At 41.6% G+C, this 18,496-nt stretch overlaps 1 protein-coding gene across 3 annotated transcripts; it reads left to right on the forward strand.

Annotated features, from left to right (window-relative positions):
* Nucleotides 1-786: 786 nt before the first annotated feature.
* On the forward strand, nt 787-7,053 carry LOC135485735 (glycoprotein 3-alpha-L-fucosyltransferase A-like). 3 transcript variants are annotated; one of them, XM_064768127.1, is made up of 2 exons: nt 787-915; nt 1,634-7,053. In XM_064768127.1, the coding sequence occupies exon 2, from the start codon at nt 1,719-1,721 to the stop codon at nt 3,081-3,083; it is 1,365 nt and encodes a 454-aa protein (XP_064624197.1). In that variant the 5' UTR covers nt 787-915; nt 1,634-1,718; the 3' UTR covers nt 3,084-7,053. The 3 variants fall into 3 exon arrangements, with proteins under 3 accessions (XP_064624197.1, XP_064624199.1, XP_064624198.1); XM_064768129.1 differs by having other exon boundaries at nt 1,813-7,053; XM_064768128.1 differs by having other exon boundaries at nt 848-863.
* Nucleotides 7,054-18,496: the final 11,443 nt, after the last annotated feature.

Below are 18,496 nucleotides of genomic sequence, written 5' to 3' on the forward strand. Positions count from 1 at the left end.
AATATAATAGACTCTTGGACTATTGCTAGTATTAGAATTGCTAGTACTTCCGAAACTGGACTATTACTAGTATTAGAATTGCTAGTACTTCCGAATATATACGCAAACTTTCGACAAATCAATAGTCGATCTTGTATTCAATGATTCTTGGACATTGAATCAAGCGAGGATTATTTTTGCGCCTTTTGTGTTCAGTTGCGCGTCGTGATCTTTAGTGATTTAACCGTTCTTTCTCCAGAGAAATTCTTGGACTGTGCGAATTGCATAATAAGTGATTATTTTCTAATCCGTTCGTTTTCAGAGTTTATGGACTATATATATTTTTGCTGTGCTCAGACTAAACTTTTCAGTGCTTGCAGTTGGACTTGTGTTTTGCTACAAAGACAAAACAGCCAGGGAGGGGACAGATGTTACATATTGTACTGCGTTTCATCTGGTAGTTCCATAGTATTACATCAGGTAGTAGTATAAGACATACCAGAGTGTTACATTTTTGTGATTTTGTTATGACCAGCCAGCATGGATAATAATAATTTGTTTTGTTGTTGAAACAATGCCTTATTTCTCATTCGTTACGCACGGATACACAACATGATCATTCCTAGCCACAGAAAGCAGGCGATTAAATACCAGTGTTGTCAATGTCACCATCTAGAGCAACATTTAAATATCCACCCAAGTGAGTCAATGTCGCCAGATGGCTTGTAAACAATGTAAATTTTTCATGTAATTTTAATATTGCAATTTCAAAATATTGTGCACTGTATACTATATATACACTATCAACCCAAGTGAGTTGCTTGTTGTTGTATTCTTCGCTTATTTCACTACTGTTACATTGGCCAGTACATCATTTTACACGGGTGTGGACATGGGTGGTGAGATCGGAAAGCGACGCCGGAGCATGTCGAAAAAGTGATTTTCACGTTGACTCGTTGATTCCAAGTTTATTATCTGATTCGTGATTGTGTTAAGGGACTATCAGAATTTTGATATTCGTCTTGCTGGCGAACCAAGTGAAGTTACGCCGGACTTTATGACTTGTTGAGTCGTGCGACTTGAGCTTCTAATGCCGGCTCATTCAGACAAGACAGCATGATGGATTCCCGCTAACAACTCTATGCGGATCGTTTCTAAGGCACCTATTCCATAGAGCTATACCCTATACTATACAATACGCGAACAATAGTTTCATGGTCATGCACCCTTTGTGAAGCCATTGTTCGCGTATAGTCTAGTATAGGGTATAGCTCTATACTATACAATACGCGAACAATAGTTTCATGGTCATGCACCCTTTGTGAAGCCATTGTTCGCGTATAGTCTAGTATAGGGTATAGCTCTATACTATACAATACGCGAACAATAGTTTCATGGTCATGCCCCCTTTGTGAAGCCATTGTTCGCGTATAGTCTAGTATAGGGTATAGCTCTATGGAATAGGTGCCTAAGGCACCTATTCCATAGAGCTATACCCTATACTATACTATACGCGAACAATAGTTCGCGTATAGTGTAGTATACCGTATACCTCTATGGAATAGGTGCCTAAGGGTTGCACCTCCTCAGTTCATTTGGACTGGTTTGTGACAATGTCCTCTAAATGAATTGAATGGTCTCTGTTGGCACTTAGCAAACAAAACTGTCTCGGGATATGCTGAGACCCCATGTCCCACGTCATCAAGGCGTGGCAAACAAGCTGAGACTAATAAGAGATCATGGAAGGCAAGAACAAGGGAATAAGCAGATATTCCACACGAATAATGACATTAAGTGTGTTATGTCTGTGGATTTTCTTCACATATTTTGCAGTCCAAAACGATCTGACTGTAATGCAACAAAACCGAGTGCCCAATATGAAACTGGCCAACGTGACCCAAAGGCCTAAACCCGCTATAACTCATGGAACGCCTGAACATAAGCACACTACAGCTGATGGTACGACTGGACATAAGCCCACTATAGCTGATGGAACGACCGGATATAAGCCCATGTTAGCTGATGGAACGCCTGAACATAAGCCCACTCTTGCTCATGAAACGCCTGGCCATATGCCCTCCATAGCCTATGCTTCGACTTGGTTCCACTATATAAACTGGCCACAGGGTGATTTCAGAAATTTCTCTTCCTGCAGAAACAAATGTATGATTTCAAACGATCCAAAAAGTGCCGATGCTGTGGTTTTTCATAATCGCGGTCGAAATTTGGATTCAGCTTTTGAGCTTCATCACAGGAATACGAATAATCGACGTCACCAGGTTTTTATTTTCTTTGGCCGAGAGTCAGAAATACACACAAGAATAAACGGCGAACATCTAAATTCTGTCTTCAACTGGACAGCTACTTACAAACGAGATTCCGATGTCATCACTAGCTATTCGCACATCGAACAATTGAAAAATGAGCACATTGAAGGTAAAGTGACAAGTTTCTTAGCTGCCGAATTCGACAAAGATACAAGTCTCATCCAATCCAACAAAATAGTAACTGGAACGAACTATGCAAAAGGTAAAAACAAGATGGCGGTAATGATGGTCAACAATTGCTATGCCAATACTAACAGGTTAGAATACGCCAAGAAACTACGCGAATATGGCGTTCATGTTGATATTTTTGGCAAGTGTGGCAAAAGGTGCCCAGGAGGCTGGTGTCAAATAACTGATATTGCACAGCATTACAAATTTTACTTGGCATTCGAAAATTCCCATTGCCCAGATTACATCACCGAAAAGTTCTGGACCAATGCCTTGGGACATGGTATGATACCGGTTGCCCTGGGAACGAGTAAAGAGGACTACTTGCAAGTGGCGCCACCCCATTCGTTTATTCACACCGCCGATTTCCAGACAGTTGCTACGTTGGCGGAATATCTTAAGTTACTGGATAAGAATGATGTACTCTATAACGAGTATTTTGAGTGGAAAAAACACTACCGGGTTGTTTATACTCGCCCGGCCTGCCGTCTGTGTGAAGCGTTACATGATGAGAAAAAAATGAACCGGAGGAAGATATATTCCGATATAAAGTCGCACTGGGATGCAACCAGTCATTGCCAAAATAAGGGCCCGCTGCCCCTCCCATAGGCTCTCGATGCAGTCCTTTAACTGAACGAGGCCGAATCAGTGCGATAGGAATAAGATTATGATTAACTGGACCGTTGTTGCGCATGCTTCACAGTTTCGGAACTTGAAGAAATGTGTTTGGTGACATCTGACTAACCTTGAATTCAGAAAAGTTCAATATCAGTCGAGCCAGCACAATAGATAGTGCTATAAAGTGACCTTCTAAATGCTGTCGCAATATCAAACCAGTATAAAGACGTTAGCAATGAAATGGTCTATTAAACCGCACATTTTCTGGGCATTTTCTTGCGGAATTAAGTGATATAATGATTTTAAGATCAATGAACGAATGAATTATATCCAATGACCTCCAGTTTAGAGGTGGCCTTCAGTCTGAGGCGGGATTTGCCGGGAGAAATTGTTGGCTGCCAATTTATTTGTTCGGCTGAAAACGACCGTCAGTGAGAAACGGAACGCCAAATTTCCAGTATTCTCTGAGTCGTAAAACAACCAGCCCCGAAAACCAAGGGCAGTCGGCATTAGATTCGAAGGACATGGCATTGGTCAACTCTCTTTTTAGATGATAATGATTTATTCAATAAACTGCATAGACAACTTTTGTGAACTTTGGATGTCGGATAATCATGGACTTTACACTGAAGCTGTTGGTGGTGGCGTCTTTCCAAGAAAAGTGTCAAGTTATTTCATTTTAAAAGCAAGCTTAGTAGCTAGACAAGGTCTGAAGAATTGTTCATCCTGGTAGAAATTCATAGGAATTGGTAAAAGCGGTCTAGACAAATCATATTCCGCATAAACTAACTGAGCTGTATACTTAGTGTACATTTCCATGGCATCGCAATACATGGTAAAAACCGTCTAGACAAATCATATTCTGCATAAACTAACTGAGCTGTATATTTAGTGTACATTTCCATGGCATCGCAATACATGGTAAAAACGGTCTAGACAAATCATATTCTGCATATTATCGTCGCCGTTGTGGGGTAATCAAGCGTATGGGCGGTTATATCCGCAATACATGGAGGTTGCAATGTTTATATGGACGTTACCAATTTTATAAGGAGGTTGCAAATTTGGGTGGTTAAATTAAAGACGTTAGAATTTATGACATTAACACATTTAAGACGTTAGTAATTACATGAATCTGAACTAGCCTATTCTTCTTAATATAGTTATATAGGCCTAGGCCTATTGAAATATCTCGGACACTTACCCATAAGATATTGCATCTGTTCCCTAGGGATATCAAAACGAGGTCTTCCACCGCTAGGCCCTTGCGAAATATTTCTTGGGGGTTTGGCAGCAGCAGTCCCACCGGTGTCACTTTGCTGATCATTGATAAAACCACGTAATACTCTGTGAATTTCAGCAAGAAGGGTCGAAATATTTTCTGTGGTTTCATTTCCAACACACAAATCAATACTGTCACGCACGACACTTTCTAATCGAAAATCGACAGCATCGTCAATTTCAGATTCATGTTCAATAGCAAATTTGATTTCACCGACGACTCTTTCAATTCTATCACCCAGAACCGAGAATGCATTCATGTTCTCCAAGCATGCAAGGTATACAATACATATGCACAACGGGGTCGTTGTTGTCGTCGTCGTTTGGTAAACAATGGCCGAACTACTCCCTTCATTTCCGGCACGAGCGCCACCCAACGGCTGTTAAACATACGACGGTATAACACAACGTCTGTATTAAACCACGTCAGTATAAAACCACGTCTGTTTAACAATACGACCCTAATTCACAATCTCCGTAAATCGCCATGTCTATAATTACTAACGTCTTAAATTTGTTAATGTTTAAGGAATTGAACCCGAGGCGGAGGACCTTGGTTGAGTTACCAAGACACTCGAGGGTGGAGCTAAAATACAGTCCAAACCCGAGCCGATAGGCGAGGGTTTGGACGAAATTTTAGCTCCACCCGAGAGTGTCTTGGTAACTCAACCAAGGTCCGAAGCCGAGGGTTCAATTTCTATTCTAAAATACCTCAAACTTAAAAAGATAGGCCACGAAAATAACTTGAATATGTGCGAATTTGGCAAATTCCATCCATCGCCTGCCCGGAGCGCCGGTAGCGCCGTTGTTTACATTATGTTACGGCAGCGCGCATAGGAAGTCCGCATCGGCTCACTCAAGTGATGCTAAAATCCGCGCAAATAAGCTATTTGGAGCGTTTTTCTCGGCAAATATGTGTAGTGCTCATTAAAAAACTTATGGTGGTTGATGCTTCCTTGGCTGATTTGTGTTTGAAGCAGTGTTTTGAGAGCCTCAAACTTCTGAAGTGAGCTGTGTGCATGGTTTCCACATTTTAGTGCAACCCGAGGGAACTTTGGTAGAGCATCTTGGTTGCGTGTCCAAAACACTCCACTCTCAGAACGAGGCTTATGCATTTTCCATTTAAAAGTTGACTTAACGGTACCAAGGTATTTTAGAATATAAATTCTAACGTCATTAATTTAACCACCCAAATTTGCAACCTCCTTATAAAATTGGTAACGTCCATATAAAAATTGCAACCTCCATTTATTGCGGATATAACCGCCCATACTTTTACAAGAAAGTTTATGTCACTGTTCGATTCTGTAATGAAAATAGTTTTTGTCGGACACGGAAAGAACAGGAGAAATGTTGAAATAGGCTTACTGGATGCAGTTTTCTTTCTGCCACCTCCCCTCCCCTACTTCACCTCCACAATCCTCTGAACATGTTCTACCCTAATCGCCATAAGCGACATACATAAATGAAAAGAAAATTTATATATAAATAGCAGGTAACGAAATGGAGATGAAGAAGCGATTAGATCCTTTTTAGTCTTTGTTAGCGAACAAAAAAGCGGTCTAATTATTCCACGATTGGTGACACACTGACACTGAAATAGCCGTTAGCATGGCTGCTCTAAAATTAGCTGAGATCGTAGGCAGTAATCTTATTCTTTTCTTTTTCTTTGAGTACATGCATTCTAGTTTGGGATTATCCAACTGGAGTTGCATTGAGATGCAAACTGTATGAATTTCTTAAAGACATTGGATACACCGGATAGCCCTAAGTTATTGACCTAGGCATTGTGGGCACAGCTGAGAGAGAAATGTCAAGTTGCAGGAGTAGGTGAGTGAGTGTCCCTTGCAATAATGCGAGCACAGTTCTAACGAGTTAACGAAGAAGATAGTTTGCAGCAATAACAACATCATTAAAAGTCGAGGCGATTATTGTCAACAATTTGTCAAAGTCGTGTCGAGTTATATAATGAAAAAAACCTCATAATCCAAAATGGCAACCATGGCCACCATTTCGGATGAGTTGCCAATCTTCCTTTAGCCAAGGCCAAAAATGTTACTTGTTTGACATGCGTTTTCAGCTTCCTTACATGAATCACCATTTAAATGTTAATGAAAACTGATGCATATTTGGCAAGCTTGACCTAATTTCCATTTTGATATAGTCAGGAAATGAGGTACAAATCAATCTAAAACCAGATCAGTGAACAAATCACGTAGCTGACGTGATCCCCAGCTTGATTAATGATGCTCTGTATGTAGTCAAGATGACCTAGTGACACGGGGCTGGCTAATGGTAAGTCTGTCTTAGCACAGACATGATAGAAGTAACTTAGTATCTTGCCTGCAGGAAGCGCTGTTACATACAAAACGGGTGACTAGTGCCATTCTGAACTATCAGAGGTACGCCATCCATAACCTAGCTCCCCCCTTGCCATTGAAGATCACAGTGCACCTCACCCAAGTTGATCTAATTCTGCTACATATAGTGGACACTGTGTGTATAACGGTAATAAATCGGTAGTTGATAAAACTTGGAATCAGTGAAACCATGTAACCTGTGCTAAACCATGGAATAGTCAGTACTAAACCGTGGAATCACTGTGCAAGTACCGCGTGAAATCGGGTGCGTTCCTTCCACAATGTATACCCTTCCAACTGTCAATCTCGTCCCAGCTGACTTTATTGATAGTAATTTGCCAGTAGTTGCAGAAACCACCTTTTTGTGGAGGATGACGTCATCATGGAATGCATTTGAAATGCGTTGTTGTCGTTAAAAAATAAACTTATATTCATGACGGGCCGCAGTTGCAAATATCTAATGATTTCTTTTCAATGAAAGCAAAAGAAAGGTTTTGTGATTGTTTTGTATTCCATATACTAAAATAAAACGGTTTTATTAGAAGAATCATTTTGTATATATAATGCTCTGATTAAGCTTGGTAGATAGGACAAACATGTGCACAGGAATCACTAAAAAAATGTGTCCGCTTAGAACTGGTGACATCACGAAAATATCTCTACATCCCTCGATGTGTACATGAAAATGTACGAAATCCCTCACCGTGAAGGAATTCGTTCTCATTTTTCATCCCCAAACCCGGCTAAAACCTTCGGTAAAAAACCTTCATCTACGTTTCTTGTCATGGTAAAGATGATGTACGGATAAGTGCCAGCCGGTACTGCATGATGTAGTCAATCTTCTCTGTATCACCCTGTATGATCACACCGCTCCGTAGTTCAAATAGGCCCCGTGTGGTGGCGTAGTAAGCGGAGCGCTGATTGGTCCAAATGATGGGTGTGTGGTGGGCGTGTCGTGACGTGCATGCCCATGGTCTCACTAGCCAGTGCAATGGCCGGGCCTACCTGGCTCCACAAATGGCGCGACGTCATTTCATGCATACCCCTGTTCAAGTGGCTGTCGACCTTGCAGTATATCACTCTCACACATAAACCTATACATTTCTGAATAGCTTGTCGCTTCTAGAATACATCTGGCCAGCTTTCATTGTTATCAAGTAATTCAGTCATGAGAACATGGGGGCAGCACAATACATGAGACACCCTGTACATCGATGAAAATTTTGAAAATTTCACCTTGCCGCCTTATAACTTGACAATTAACATGGATGGTGAAATAATATTTTTATAAACTTCTACTTATCACCTTGAGAAAGCCAAATAATAACAATTTTAAATTTTGATACCAAAATAGGGTGCCGTTGCGGCTTTTCTTTGAGCATTTTGACCGCGAAGTCTCACCTTGAGAACATGTGCACTCTGACAGGAACCAGTTCATGTCAACATCCGATTGAGCTATACATAGCACGCGAGGCCTGGTCACTGCGGACGTGCACAGAAGAAGCTGATATTTTCCTCAAATAGTCGTCAGAGCTACCTCTTCACAAAATACCCAGGACACCGACATTTGAACATGCAGCAATAGCGATATTATAGGCTTATCTGTGTCCATGGTAATCGCCTGAGATTGAAGAACTTTTTTCTTAAGGGGGACCAATGTTGACCTGATCACCACTGGCTAGTGAGACCCATATTTTGGAGATCAGTAATGTACACTGGAGGCGAGGTATGACTGGGTTGTTCTAAAATATAGATTGTTGAATCGGAAATGCGACTGATTTCTAAACTATCGTCAAATTCCAATCTGATCATGTAAAAATAAGCTCCAAATATTGATTCGTAACCACCTTAGGTTCCAATGGTATTATTTCATGTTTTTATGCATTTTTAGGACTGATTCCATGGTTTAGCACAGGTTTCATGGTTTCACTGATTCCAAGTTTTATCAACTACCATATGTGGTGATCTCGGTCTTGACGGCACCGTTGCTAACTGTTGCGAACTGTTGCTACGCAGGGTGACGTCATCACCGGGTTTGGCGCATCCTCCTCACGTCGGGCGGTCACGGCAGGGGATTGTTGCAAAATGTATGTACGTTGTTGGAAGAAAAAGACGGAAGGAGAGCGCACGAAATAAAAAAGAGAGACACCGTATTTGAGCCGTTTTATTACTAGAAGAGGAGCGGAAGATTATTACACTGGTGTGCAGCGGTGGGATCGAATCTGCGTGAATAATTGTAAGTTAAAACCCCCAACAAGTTAGAATTCGCCCGTGAGTTGAGCGAACAAAGTCGGAGCGCACTGACACTGTGCCGAGTCAAAGAAGAAGGTTGAAGTCGGTGATTCCCCGTTTTGATAAATTTAAAATAGTGTGTTATACGCTTTGTGAGGCGCACTAAAGTACACGCTTTGTAGTACATCACGATTTTTAGAAATATGGATACGATTGTTGAAATTGATGCTGACACGGGCCGTGAAAGTGAAGCCGATTTCCAATGTGAAGGAGGAATGGAAGTCGGCCGGGGTTTTAGGCGGGAACATGTTCAAAGTCCCGGCGAAGAGACAACTGCTTCAAGCAGTGCACATCATATCAGTAATGATGGGTTTGCTAGGCCTAAACAAACCAGTGCCAGTAAGCTTACACGAGATAGTGTTTATTCGTTAGGCATGGGTGAACCAAGTGCAAGCAGGGCTTCTTTGAGTCACTCTTATGAACATGATGCCGCCCTAGGCGTACAGGTACCAGATCAGATGTCTTCGTTTTTGGACTGCTTTGCTTCGTTGATGCAAAACACATTAAAGCAGGAGCAGTCAAAACCGCCTACGTCTGCGAAGGTGCAGGCTCCAAAGAACTATGCGCCTAACCTTAACTTTAGAATTTGGTTAGAACGGTTCAATTTATATGCGGATCTGGCTAGAATCCCAACATCACAGAGTCGGCAACAATTACTGTCCAGACTTGAACATCAGGCCTATGTGGCAGTAGCCAATCTTAATCTTAGTGAGGAGATTTCTTATAAGGATTTTACGTCAGCCCTAGAACGGAGGTTCCACAACACAACCAGGGAGGATTACAAGTGTAGCGCGAAACCTGTCCGAGCGGTAAAGCGTCAGTGATAATGTCCTGGAGACAAAGTCACAACCAAGTCAAGGCTTTTTATGGGGCAGTAGTTGTCACAACCTTGGGAAATCCAAGGACTCTGGTCCTCCTGATTTGATCTAGTAACCTGACTTCAGGGACATATCCTCTATGTCTTCTCATCATTCCAATATGAGAGACTGGGTGAGACTTGGGCAATGTGACCTGCTTTTGGTCACTGATATGAGTCCGGATGAAAACTACTACTAAGCTATCACAAAAGGGCACAACTACTTCATCTAACTAAATAGTTTTATTATAACTCTCAAAACGCGAATGTCCATGATTTTACAACGGGTACAAAAAGGTTTCAATCAGATTAAACTAGGTGGTTGATGGCTGGATATAGGCTCATATCCACATCTTCACCATTTATCAAACGGGTCAACAAATCTAAAAGTTCATGGAGGAAAGCAACCAGGTTTTCCAGTTCAATAAAAGTGCCTATTATGACTAGATCATCAGCATAAACATGCACACTAGGTGCTGAATATTCAGGCATTTTATGACTGTTACACTTTCCCATAAATTGTATAAAAGTCAGTATATTACTCTGCCCCTTTTGCTGAACAAAAGTAAACAATTCAAATTGCAAATATAATAGAAAGATATCTTTAGGGCGCTTACCTGGCTAAATTCTATCAGTATCAGTGTGACCACCTTCAAAGCTGTATTTGAAACTCGACTCACACAACAATCTCAATGCAAGACCAACATATATGTAACATGTGGCTTGTTCTGCAATGTTGTGCAACTGCAAGCTAGGAGTATGTGACTGGGGTGAATGTCAACTCCGGAGGGCTAGAACCTCCTGATGCTAGATATGCTAGCACCCGATCTGCTCTCACGCCCAGCTGATTAGGGTCTTATACCGAATCCACGGGGGTCACCCACGGACTACAGACCCTCGAAATGATAACAAAACAAACCCGTTTTGAAACATGTGCCAACTTTAGGCCCAAAGTACAAGAGATTCCCAAAAGTCACAGCTTTGAAAATGACACCAAAAGATGCTACAGATCTTTATGAAATGAGCCATGTCTTTGAAATAACTTTTACACCAACATTTACCTGATTTAAAACACTTTGCAAAGTTACCACTGGAAAATTCGTCACTCACAATCCAAAACCATGTGGAGGTCTGACGTCATCAAACATGGGGGACAGCTTTCAGAAAGTCGCAAATCGCAACATAAAAATAGTGAAATACAAGCGTTCACCAACTTAACAACTTACCAGGAGGCTCTCAATCAATAGATTCCCAATGACAAATGTATCCCTAAAGTTTGACAGTCTAACTTGGCGCAGTTTTGATGAATATAGACTTCAAACACGAAAATTTGCTCCAGTAAAAATGGTCCGGTTGTATATAAAATCCCGACCTGGAAAACAGGTACTTGCTGCACAGCGGGTGCATGTAAAATACGGACCCAGGAGTTGTCCTAGACGGAACGAAGAGGTGAAAGACTAATTTTGTTACACAAGCTACAGTTGAGAGCACGTCAACATGGGTCGACAGAGTCACGGGAAAGCTATTCTGATGCATTGCAGGAGTTAGCACTAAATGCATATCCCAACGGAGGTTTTGAACTGCAACAAGAAATGGCTTTGGACCAGTTTTTAATGGGCGTGAAATTGTCCGAGGCATTAAAACAGCAGCTTTTAATGAGTTCGCCAAAGACACTAGAGGAAGCCATAAGAAAGGTGCGACAGTTGGAGGCCGCCCAGCTACTTTTGAATCAGGGACACAGCACACAGCACACAGCTCAAGAGAGACCAAAGCAAAGGATAGCAAGTGTCGCTTCAAGTTCACCATTGGTTCAGCCCCAATCTGAGATGAGCAGGGTGTTAGAACTTCTTCAAAAGATGGAGACCCAAATTAGCTATTTGGAGAAACCTCGTTCACAGCAATACTCCAGGGATGGATCCGGAGACCAGGGTCTCTGCTGGCGGTGCCCCACTGTTGAGTGTTACAATTGTCACAGTTACGGGCACATCTCCAAGTCATGCCCTAGGAGTTCGGAAAACTCCAACGTGAGGTCGTCAAGGGGCGGACGGACCTCAAACCAGCAGTAGCTCCAGTTGAAGATAGTGGCCAAGTTGACAGCTTGCTTGATCAGGATTTCTATGACCCTGCTTTAGATCGCATAGAAATAGGCTCTGCTTTAGGTATGCCACTGCCAACTTTGCCACACTATTTTAAGAAGGGGAAGGGAGAGGATAACTTGACACCTCAACCACCTCAACCAAAGATATTAGGCATGGTTGACATAACCTTCCAACTTGGATCCTTGGAATTTGAACATCCGACAGTGGTTGTGGAGAATCTGACTCATGACCGCCTCTTAGGGAGCGATTTCTTTACAACCAATGATTGTGCAATCGATTATAAAACAGCGACGCTGAGGATTGGTAAGAAGGAAGTACCACTCCGGAATCACCGTGAGGAGCCAAAGGTCTGCCGTATTGTTCTGGGAAAACGAGTAACTATTCCTGCCAATACGGAAATGATTATTCCGGGGAAAGTAGCCAAATCACCATCAAAAAGTCATTTGGTACCAGGACTAGTTGAAACAGGATATAACCAGCAAAGATTCACAACAGGAAGATCTCTGGCGTCTTCGGACCATGGTAAGGTGCCAGTGAGAGTAGCCAATTTCTCGGACAAGCCAGTGACAATACAGTCAAATCGAACAATTGGATGGTTTCATCCAGTGGAGGAGATCAGTGCTGCTGAGGGACTGGAGCAGTATCGGCGAAAGGATCTGGACTTCAAGCCACCGAAGAAAACAAAACGATCAAGACGCCCGAAAAAACCAGAGAGTATTTCGCTGGAAATTAAAGTGCCTGTCAGTGAGCAAAAAAAGCCACAGGTTAACATTGCGAACATTAAGACGGTGGATAACTCTGAGTCTGACAATAATTGCAAGGATAAGTCTTCAATTTCCAGTGAGGTTCCTGATAATGAGGCTGCACAAGCCCGGTTAGAAAAGCTTCTGGAAAAACTGGAGATAAAGGATCTTGACATAACCGTGGAACAAAGAGAAGTAGTGACAGATCTTATCGCAAGACATCAATATGTTTTCTCTATGGGAGATTTCGACTTGGGAAAGACCACTGTCATGCAGCATACCATCGACACAGGAGATGCGGTGCCGATCAAGCAGCGAGCAAGACGTGAACCTCCACATAAGGAACACTTTGTTAAGGACACAGTCAAGGAACTATTCAATCGAGACCTGCTCAAGAAGTCAGATAGCCCTTGGAGCTCTCCGATCGTTCTGGCCAAGAAAGCTGATGGCTCATACAGATTATGTGTGGATTACCGGAAACTTAATTCAGTGACAGTCAAATCAGCACAGCCATTAGCTCGAATAGATGATACTCTGAACAAACTTTCTGGAGCCAAGTTCTTCTCTACTCTAGATTGCGCCAGTGGCTATTGGCAAGTGGGTATGTCACCTGAGGATCAGGCCAAGACATCGTTTGTGACGGGAGTAGACCATTATGAATGGAAAGTGATGCCATTTGGTTTAACAGGAGCCCCTGCAACGTTCACACGCATGATGAACACAGTCCTGGGAGGACTGGACTTCTGTTTGGTTTACCTCGATGATATCATTGTTCATTCATCCAGTTTTGAAGAACACATGAGTCAGCTGGATCAAGTATTCACACACCTGGAAGCAGCCAATCTGAAGTTAAAACCAAGCAAGTGTAAACTTTTCCGAGAGATGGTGAAATTCCTTGGCCACATTGTGAACACTGGAGGCATATCAACAGATCCAGAGAAGGTTGAGAAAGTAAAAAATTGGCCTACTCCAACTTGTGTGTCAGAAATTCGTTCGTTCATGGGTCTTGCGACGTACTATCAAATGTTTGTCCCAGACTTCGCTCAAATTGCCTCTCCATTGCACAATTTGACAAAGAAGGGTGTGCAATTCGCGTGGTCGGAGCAGTGCGAAAAATCTTTTCAGACATTGAAGGAGAAGCTGATAACTTCACCGATACTGGCCTATCCAGATTTCAGCAAGGACGCCGGATCTTTCATTCTGGATACAGATGCAAGCGATTTTGCCATAGGAGCAGTTTTGTCACAAAGGCAGAGAGATGGAACAGAGAAGGTCATAGCCTATGGGAGTAAAAGTCTACAAGGAGGTGAAATGAATTACTGTACAACAAGGAGAGAAATGTTAGCATTTGTTACATTTGCAGACCACTTCCGGTACTTTCTGCTTGGGAAGCAATTTCACGTGCGGGTAGATAATATGGCATTGAGATGGCTGTTGAACTTCAAGGAACCTTCAGGACAAATTGCGAGATGGCTAGAAAGGTTAGCAGAGTTTGACTACGTCATCGAACATCGGCCAGGAGTAAAACATGGTAATGCTGACTGCTCCTGCTTTAATCTGTTTTGCATCAACGAAGCAAAGCAGTCCAAAAACGAAGACATCTGATCTGGTACCTGTACGCCTAGGGCGGCATCATGTTCATAAGAGTGACTCAAAGAAGCCCTGCTTGCACTTGGTTCACCCATGCCTAACGAATGAACACTATCTCGTGTAGGCTTACTGGCACTGGTTTGTTTAGGCCTAGCAAACCCATCATTACTGATATGATGTGCACTGCTTGAAGCAGCTGTCTCTTCGTCGGGACTTTGAACATGTTCCCGCCTAAAACCCCGGCCGACTTCCATTCCTCCTTCACATTGGAAATCTCCACTTTCACGGCCCGTGTCAGCATCAATTTCAACAATCGTATCCATATTTCTAAAAATCGTGATGTACTACAAAGCGTGTACTTTAGTGCACCTCACAAAGCGTATAACACACTATTTTAAATTTATCAAAACGGGGAATCACCGACTTCAACCTTCTTCTTTGACTCGGCACAGTGTCAGTGCGCTCCGACTTTGTTCGCTCAACTCACGGGCGAATTCTAACTTTTTTTTTGGGGGGGGGGGGGTAACTTACAATTATTCACGCAGATTCAATCCCACCGCTGCCACCAGTGTAATAATCTTCCGCTCCTCTTCTTGTAATAAATGCCATAAAACGGCTCAAATACGGTGTCTCTCTTTTTTTATTTCGTGCGCTCTCCTTCCGCCTTTTTTTTCTCCAACCACGTACATACATTTTGCAACAATCCCCTGCCGTGACCGGCTTACTGGACTTTGCGCAATATTTCGCCAAAAAAGTATTCTACGCAACGGTCCCTAGGTGACTTTTCCTATTCATAATACACATCCTGTCTATCCTAGATCGTGGTTACATGGGGAGTAATCGTTGTAAAATTAGGCCAAACGCAAAGACAGTTTACCCGGGTACCACTATGTTTACGATGCGAACAAGCCGTGTAAGTCATTATCAAGCATTTTTTTCATTGAACATTTGCGGGTACAGCGTCACAGGGAGCAGCATTGAACGGTAAACAGGTTCACATCATATTCAGACAACGGCTTGTAACGGCCATACAGGAAACGATTCGTATCAAAAACCGACGATCACAACTATTCGCTTGCTGAAAGTATACATTACGCGCATACATTACATTCAGACAGTTGAGCTTCCAAGCTTTGAGAAATAACAGGTCATGTGCGAATTTGGCATGTAATTTTGGTAATTTACGTGAGTACATTTTCAACCCCGAAAAGTGTGATGAAGTTATGCTTTTATTTAGTAAAATCGGTAGGCATGTCCAACAAGACATGTGTCTCAGCTGCCTGGGTGGGTGTGGGTCATCACTCAAAAGTCGTTCTCTGCAATGCAAGCACTGCGTGTGTGTTTGATTTGTGTATACAATGTACGTTACCCTCTCTACTTCAAATGAATGAACCTCATAAGGGTTTGATTAATTAATTGTTTGTCGTACCTTCTTCGATCGAGGTCCGAACAAATTTTCAGGCTAGAGTACCGGGGTAAACCATAATGGTCGCTCCCCCATTTCGCTCGTTTCGTTTCGTTGCGCAAAGTCCAGTAAGCCGCCGTGACCGCCCGACGTCGCCCGAAGACGTCGGCTTCATCGACATACGTCACATGAGGAGGATGCGCCAAACCCGGTGATGACGTCACCCTGCGTAGCAACAGTTCGCAACAGTTAGCAACGGTGCCGTCAAGACCGAGATCACCACACCATCCCCTTCAAAAATTGGTCAGAGTTACTCTGACAATCAAATTCTTATGGAAACTAAACATGGCAGCGACCACATAGGCACTCGGTGATATACTTAGTGATACTTAATATTCTATACAAAATGTAGTGATTCCTACGAAGATTATTTCAAACTAACGGTATCTGTAACCGCACCTCAATCTATATACATCGCCTGTACACAATGAACACAATATCTATATCTATAATCCTAAATTACCACCTTACTAACTATTAAACTTACAGTGGTTTACATGACTAGAATCTACATAATACCATTGCTCAAATAAAAATTCACTTATCTCCTATTATTTACACAAAACTACTTGCAATTAACCCTCCCCAAACAGTACAATTATATAATGACTGTAAAATTCAACATGAAGGAATATAATTGTTCAGCAAATTTATAATGACGTAACGAAATGGGCGCCAAAGAGTATCCAATGCGGTACTCCCCTCCCCTCCCTACAAATCGTCGGGAGAAGGGGTCTCCGGCCAGAATATATGTATTGTGGTGCTAGGAATATAGGTATTTTGAAGCTATTTTGACCAAAGACCATACAGGTCTTTTGCCCCAAATAAGCCTACAACCCCAAAGAACCAATCCACCACAATACATATATTCTATCATTCATGAGATTCCCAGTGAAGCGTTGCAATGAAATGGTCAATGAAATGGTGAGGGAATACTAGAGCTCAATGGGTTAATGTAATCATGACTTACTGTATTCCAACAGAAAGTACACGTCAATAGCTTTCCAAGGATACATCATTGCAAATATCCGTTAAAAAATAGCAGAGAAATGCACCCTTGAAGTTCGCACATCTTGACAGTCCCAGCGTATTCCAATAAATGCTGTAGGCCTACACGACAGCTGTTACAGTGATTAATCATTGTTGCTTGAATCTATTGAAAATATTGTTGACAGAGTCTGCATGTACATGGTAACATATGTTATCAAACAATACTCACGTCCCAAAGTATTACAACGGTCTATTGTTCGTTAATGCGTTTATCCGACAGAATTTAGAGAAATTATTTTAACGACGCAAAAATAATTTTCAGCGCTGAAAATATTTTCGAAAATTCTGTCGGATAAACGCATTAAGACACAATAGGCCTTTTCATGTCTTTGACAAGCAAAAATAATTAATGACTGCAACATCTGATATGGCCATTGTAATTTGCAAGCACAAATAATTAATGACTGCAACATCTGATATGGCCATTGTACAACTGAATATTACTATGGTTTAAAGGCAAATGTTATTCTGTCCATGGAGACATGATGTTAACGTCACACTTTCTCCATCTGGTGAGATTATTCCATTAAAATAAATGGCCTTTTTACTGTCTTCATTAACCAAAATTCAAGGAAAAAATTCAAGTAAATTAAATGTATTATCCAATAGCAAATCAACATAAAAGTAAATTCACCTATGACTTCTTTAATTTAGAAGTAACTGTTAATACTAATAACTTCTTCCGCCTACAAGAAACTAAGATAACACCTGGGTTTTTGAGCCTGAAAAATAAGAAAGACTGTCTGCGACTGGAAAAGAATCCATTATCGTTTTACCAGAACCAATTTAACATGGCTGTTTGGTTTGCTACAACAGGTTGTGGTATTTCAATAGACGATCACTTGAATCACAGTGACCCATTGATAAGGTCAATTTACAGGTTTCATGTTTACTATCAAATATTGAAGATCATGGAGAATCTAGAGATACCAATTCCAGGTGAAAGTGATTTTAATGAGACAAACAATAACATTAACCGTAGGAAACTAGGAGGGTTATTGAGTGAATTGGGTTTAAAAGACGAATATGATTTCTCGGTGTTTGAAAATAACGGTGGTTGGAGGTCATGGAGTGTACCGGATTACAACCCGAACATAACTGATCCCAGATATTACATCAATGATTCTAAAATCAATTTCTTCCTCATGCAAGTTCATGAAAATAGAATGCCACCGATGTTCAGTAAAGACTGGGATGCTGGAATGGCTAATTTCAAATATCCAGATATTTTCATCAAGGATCATGTCAGGAGACACAAGAATGTATTTGATGTAATTACACAAAATGAATGTCAAACCTATCAACAATTCATGATATTTAAATCAAATGGTTTCTCTAATCCTGGAATAGAGAGGTTGAATGACACAATAAGAACATATGTTTACTGTATTCTGGGTGCTCAGGCGTTGACCAGAACACCAATAATTGGAGTACCGGGTACAGAATTGGATGCACAGAAGGAATTTAACAAACTATTAAAGGACTCGATTAATCAACATCCTGATATTCCCACTTCAATTCAAAGATACCAAAAAGCAGTGAGTGACACTCATACAAGACTAGATTATGTAATAGCACCAGGATTGTATGTCATAGGATCAAATATGGTACTCGTTATTGGTAAGCTGGATAACTACAATAATAACATTTTAATAGCACCAAAAAATG

This window comes from Lineus longissimus, chromosome 3, assembly GCF_910592395.1.
Source record: "Lineus longissimus chromosome 3, tnLinLong1.2, whole genome shotgun sequence".
In the NCBI taxonomy this organism is placed as follows: Eukaryota; Metazoa; Nemertea; class Pilidiophora; order Heteronemertea; family Lineidae; genus Lineus; species Lineus longissimus.